This window comes from Lygodium microphyllum, chromosome 29 (assembly GCF_053477565.2).
Source record: "Lygodium microphyllum isolate KBCC chromosome 29, Lygodium_microphyllum_v1.1.10, whole genome shotgun sequence".
Lineage (NCBI taxonomy): Eukaryota > Viridiplantae > Streptophyta > Polypodiopsida > Schizaeales > Lygodiaceae > Lygodium > Lygodium microphyllum.
In genome coordinates, this window is record NC_141163.1 from 48238369 (window position 1) to 48243499 (window position 5131).

The window sequence follows — 5131 nt, forward strand, 5'->3', positions numbered from 1 at the left end:
TAAATAATAAGATTGCATAAGTGATTGGTAGAGTTACTACATTTTAATGCATAAACAAACATTTGACAAGAAGTTTGGGACATGGAAAAGACTCTCCAAGTGAATGAGAGAGTTAACATAAGTTACCTCTATGAACTAACCTGCCAAGTCAAGTGACCATCTATTTTATAAAGTCCATGAATGGATAATCCATGCCAGAGGGTATGCATGTTTAGAGGGGGTGGATATCATGGCACTACGTATCCACTCAGTGAAAACTTACGGGTTTCATTTAAATAATAAGATTTCATCCGTGTGTCATGACAAGTGATTGGTAGAATTAATGCATTGTTTATGCATAGACAAGCATTTGACAAGAATTTTGGGACATGGAAAAGACTGGCCAAGTGAATGAGAGAGTTTACATAAGTTACCCATGGAGTTTACATAAGTTGCAAAGGAATTACTTTGAGTATGAACTAACCTGCCAAGTCAAGTGACCATCTATTTTATAAAGTTCATGAATGGATAATCTAAAGAGTAAGTGAGTACCCAAGAGGTGTTCCCAAAGTTCAAATTAAATGGTGAAAAGAAAAAATCATACTATATGGTTATGACTAAGATATACTCGCTTTGTAAAAAGTAAAGTAACATGGTGCCCAAGCAATGAATAACAACCCCATGATTCGCACAGGTGAGGAGTATATTCTCAATAGGTTGAAGGTTTCGTCATCACTACCTTTGTAGTTGAGATTATTTCATGAAAGTCAAGGTTAGCTAAAAGACAAATTCTCCCTTGAGTCTCAAATTTAAACCAATCTTGAGTTATGGAATGGGAAAAGCATGGAAATCACAAAGAAAGAATAGGGTTGAGCTAATCAAGAGGGCTATAAATATGTCAAAGATTGATATATTTGTGGATTCTAGGTATTCACACACACAAGTAACTCCCTTGAGTTGAAGGACTACAGTTTTTTCTTGAGATCCTTGGTGCCTTTAGACCAAACAAACTTTCTTGGGAGAGCTAAATTTGGAGAATCTAGGTTTGGATGTATTTATACCTACTACTATGGGTGATACTTTGGAGTTGTTTTAATTTTTCAAGGAGGTACTTCTCATAGAGATTTGAGAAAAAATTAGGAGTGAACTACATTGGAGAGGTCTATTGTACTTTGGAGTATTCTTGGCAGAGTTTTAGAGTCTCGTATCAATGTGTATCACTGTAGCAAAGTGATTAAGGTTGCATAATGTGGTCAAGCTATCATCTTGCCAAATTTTTGTTTGAGACATTGCCTTGGATGCAAAGTTTGTAAGTTTTATGTGCTACTATAGTATATAGAGTTTTCTTTAAGAGTTTGTTTTGTGTCTTTTGGTTTCATCTCGATTCTTTCACCTCTCATATCTTGTGCCTTGAATCTTGGTGGTTTTTGTCTACCCCCTCCTTGACAACATAGGGTCTTATATACAAAGTTTATTCATGCTTGACCTTGGCATTTTATCTACCTTTTAGAGGTGTACCCTTGATCCTTGGACCCTCTCTTCTTAGTATCAACCATAATACCATTTTAACATCTATAGTGTGAAATGTCTTTGGACTTTGTTGGATTATAGAAAGAGATAATGGTATCATTGTGGATGTCGATTAGAGAGACACTCTAGCATGGTAAAGGTGGTACATATATTTCTTTTAATATTCTCTTAAGTTATGATAATGATGAAGAATCTAAATGTTTTCAATAAATTCAGCTAGACTACTACATGCAATTATTGACCCATATACTTTTCACTTTACGCAAATACAAAAGCTCATCTTCATGATGTGCACACTAGATTTATATGTGTTATATATAGAAACAAATGTCAACCGCAAAATTTATTCCTTTATTCTTCGGGCTACATATATAGTATTATGCATGTAGCCTTGATTGCTACTCTGTATAACTTATTATAGTTGAGGCAATGGCTCGAACAACATGCCATTTTTCTCATCTTTGCTACTCCCCATTTAGCAACACCAAGTGTTCTCAATCGTCAATTGTAACCATAAGTAGACATTGGCTTGCATCCATGATGTTCAACTTGTGAATGAGCTTGTGGATGTGATTTTCAGCATGGAATGTTAGGTCTTGGTTGTGCTTGCCTATAAGACCAAGAAAATCTATTAGACTTAGTCAAAGCCCTTCAGCTTTGAAGCATGAAACAAATCTCATATGCAAAATGAAGCTATTTGTTTTATGTTTCTACCTTAACCCTTCAAGTTGTTGGATTGCCTTATACTGCTTAGGTATCTCCATCAATGCCGCTAGAGCAAATTGCCCTTCTTTTTCGGCTAGAGTACAACCTCTTGACATGACCTCAGCGAAGTTTACAAACTGCAACATGAAATGTAGAGATACTTTAGGACAATGAAATCTAGTGTGTCGTAGAATACCATGCAGCATGTTAATAAAACCTATCGTTCCTAGTGCCTCGGCACAAACAATTGGTCTCATTGAGTACTCATGATCATTACATGCATTCCAAATTCTCTTTTGTTTTGGCTTATCGATTTCTACATTGAGGAGATCTACATTCACTTAAATGAAACTAGAGATACATTTTCATTTGGTATTTTGATTGTATTTTTGCAATGACTAATGTGCATCTATTTAGGTACACACACACACACACACTCTCTCTCTCTCTCTCTCTCTCTCTCTCTCCCCCCTTTTTTGTTGCACCCCCTCCATGCGCTACTCACTCTCTCCCAATAGAGTTGTAAGAAATCTTAAGCTCTTTTGATGAAAATTGATATGTGCAAACTAGGAAATTAACAAAAGTGGCTTGTTTGAAAAGCACCTGAAAGTTGTCAAACTTGCGTTGTGGAATAGCATCATCGAACCATTTCATCTTGTCCCATGGCCCATCTCCAACCCCCACCAAAACAATTGATAAAGGGTAATTAGTGTGAAACTCAAAGATACATATCATGAGCTCATGATCACATAAATTACATTCTAATTAACTTGTATGCTACTAGTGTACCTTGCAGCAACAATGGCATCAATGGTTGCCTTCTCTTGCACACTCAACATCCCTCCTCTCACATTACCTGTTACCTGGTCAATACAATTTAATTTCTTACATTCTACCCAATGCCCCCTTGACTTGTGACTTGGAAACCATATTGATTTACATATTAAATTGTATTGGTTCACATACTTGGCCATCAGCAATAATAATAAGAACATGAAATTGGTCTCCATTTTGTTTCACAACATCTATTGCAGCATGGATAATAGGTGCAAAAGAAGTGGGGCCTGCATAGAACATTAACATTGATTTAAATCTAAAAGGATGAAAATATTTTTCTTATCAGATGTACACAATAGATAATTATAGTATCATCAATTGGAGCTGGTCACCAGTACATAATAATTAGTTGTGTAGATGACTAACCAGAGAGGTTGATATTGGGAAGTATTTCTCTATAGCGTTTCAAGACTGCTTCAAAACCAGCACAAGGACTTTTATCTAGGTTGAAGTTGAAGCAGCTTCGGTCATGGGTGGTTGCTGTGATTACAAGGAAGGCACATGGGGAACTATTAGAAGGACTTGAGTTGATCAAGGACCACGCAATCTAGTGCAAATCTTGAGGAGAGCACAAAAAGATGAAAGAGTGGCAAACCGTCTCCAAAACTGAAACAAGGGATCAGGTTATCTTCATCGAATTCCAAGAGTGTCCTTCCAATGATTGAAATTGCTTGCTCATAAGGATTCTTTCCATTAGGAAGAAGCGCATGAAGGCTAAGTCCATCGAAAGAGTATTGACCTATAAGAATATTTAAATCCAATGTGAGGTATAAACAATACTTATCATTAGCCTTGCAAGGCTAATGTGATCTCATATTCCAACAGCGAGTAGTGATGGACGGAGATAAAATGCCATATACAATATAACTTGGTAAATTATATCCTCGAGATCTAGCTTAGTGATCGTTGTCTTAATCATACTAATACGATCTAATAATCGATGTTAGGAGGTTCATAACAATAAGAACAATTTTCGAGTGTGGTCAATATGTAACTGTTTGTTGTCAACCAAAATAGACACTCCCATTGATATTTATCATCTTCTACCAACGTAACAAGATTCGAAACCATGTAAATACAAAATCCCAACAAATATCTGATCAGTGTCTCGACTTGCTAATTTAATATAACACCTCCTAGCCGCCTGAGGCGGTGTATTGAGGGAGGCCATACAAGCTAGCGATCAGGCAGTGATATTAGATCAATAGCACATACACTTTGATCGGTCACAATACAACGATATCGAATAACCTTGAATTGAAATAAGGATGGGTGGCCGGCCACGCATACATTGATCGATATGCTATAATTGTAAGTGCATTTCATTTTACCTGTCCACTCGTTACTCTTGGTAAAATCAATACCAACAATTAGGTTCGATGATTCAAGCCCAGCCTTCCTGAGAGCCTCTGTAACCTGTCGTTGCACCAGCAGCAGATGTGCTCTTGCGCTCTCTCTCTCTCTCTCTCTCCGCGCCCCCATCAATGAGAGCGATCAGAGAAAAATGTAATTTACTTTGGAGTTTCGAACCCAAATTACCTGAGTGATGTCTGTGTACTTGTCGCGAATGTGGGAGGCGTACGTCGCTGCCATAGTCTTGTTCTGTGTTATGAACGATACTGGGCAAGATATGGCGCAGAGAAGATTGCGATGTATCGATGAGGAGTTATAAGAATACTAAATAGTTATAAGCTGGCGACAGAAAGTCGAGCTTCCACCTTTGGGCGTTATAATCATCTGCTGCTCGCTCCTTATTTATACTGCCTTAAAGCAATCAGAACATTATTTATCATCATCATTATCACTCCTCGATTAGCAATCAGAATATTATTTTACGGCCTTGCGATGATCTCTGATTATGGATCACGTCTAGTACTGCGGTGTCACGTGTGGTGTCGGCGATAAGACTAACTGGCGAACTATTTAATGAATGACAGAGAGATGGATGATCCACTCCATCCCATTAAACAATGCTAAAATTATCGACAGCGGATCCTCCGATCCATCCATCAATCCCGAGCAAATAATTGCTGTATAGCAGATGCTCCTGCCATTAGACAGCGAGTCATCCGTCCATTCA

The 5131-nt window shown here is 37.6% G+C and overlaps 1 protein-coding gene across 1 annotated transcript; it reads right to left on the reverse strand.

Annotated features, from left to right (window-relative positions):
- Positions 1-1820: 1820 nt before the first annotated feature.
- On the reverse strand, positions 1821-4773 carry LOC148010591 (E3 ubiquitin-protein ligase RGLG4-like). Its single transcript, XM_087671021.1, has 8 exons — positions 4591-4773; positions 4383-4467; positions 3647-3790; positions 3418-3531; positions 3181-3278; positions 2818-3077; positions 2224-2351; positions 1821-2119 (listed from the first exon to the last, which is right to left on the reverse strand). Exons 1-6 carry the CDS (start codon positions 4642-4644, stop codon positions 2976-2978), a joined length of 597 nt encoding a protein of 198 aa, XP_087527147.1. The 5' UTR covers positions 4645-4773; the 3' UTR covers positions 1821-2119; positions 2224-2351; positions 2818-2975.
- Positions 4774-5131: the final 358 nt, after the last annotated feature.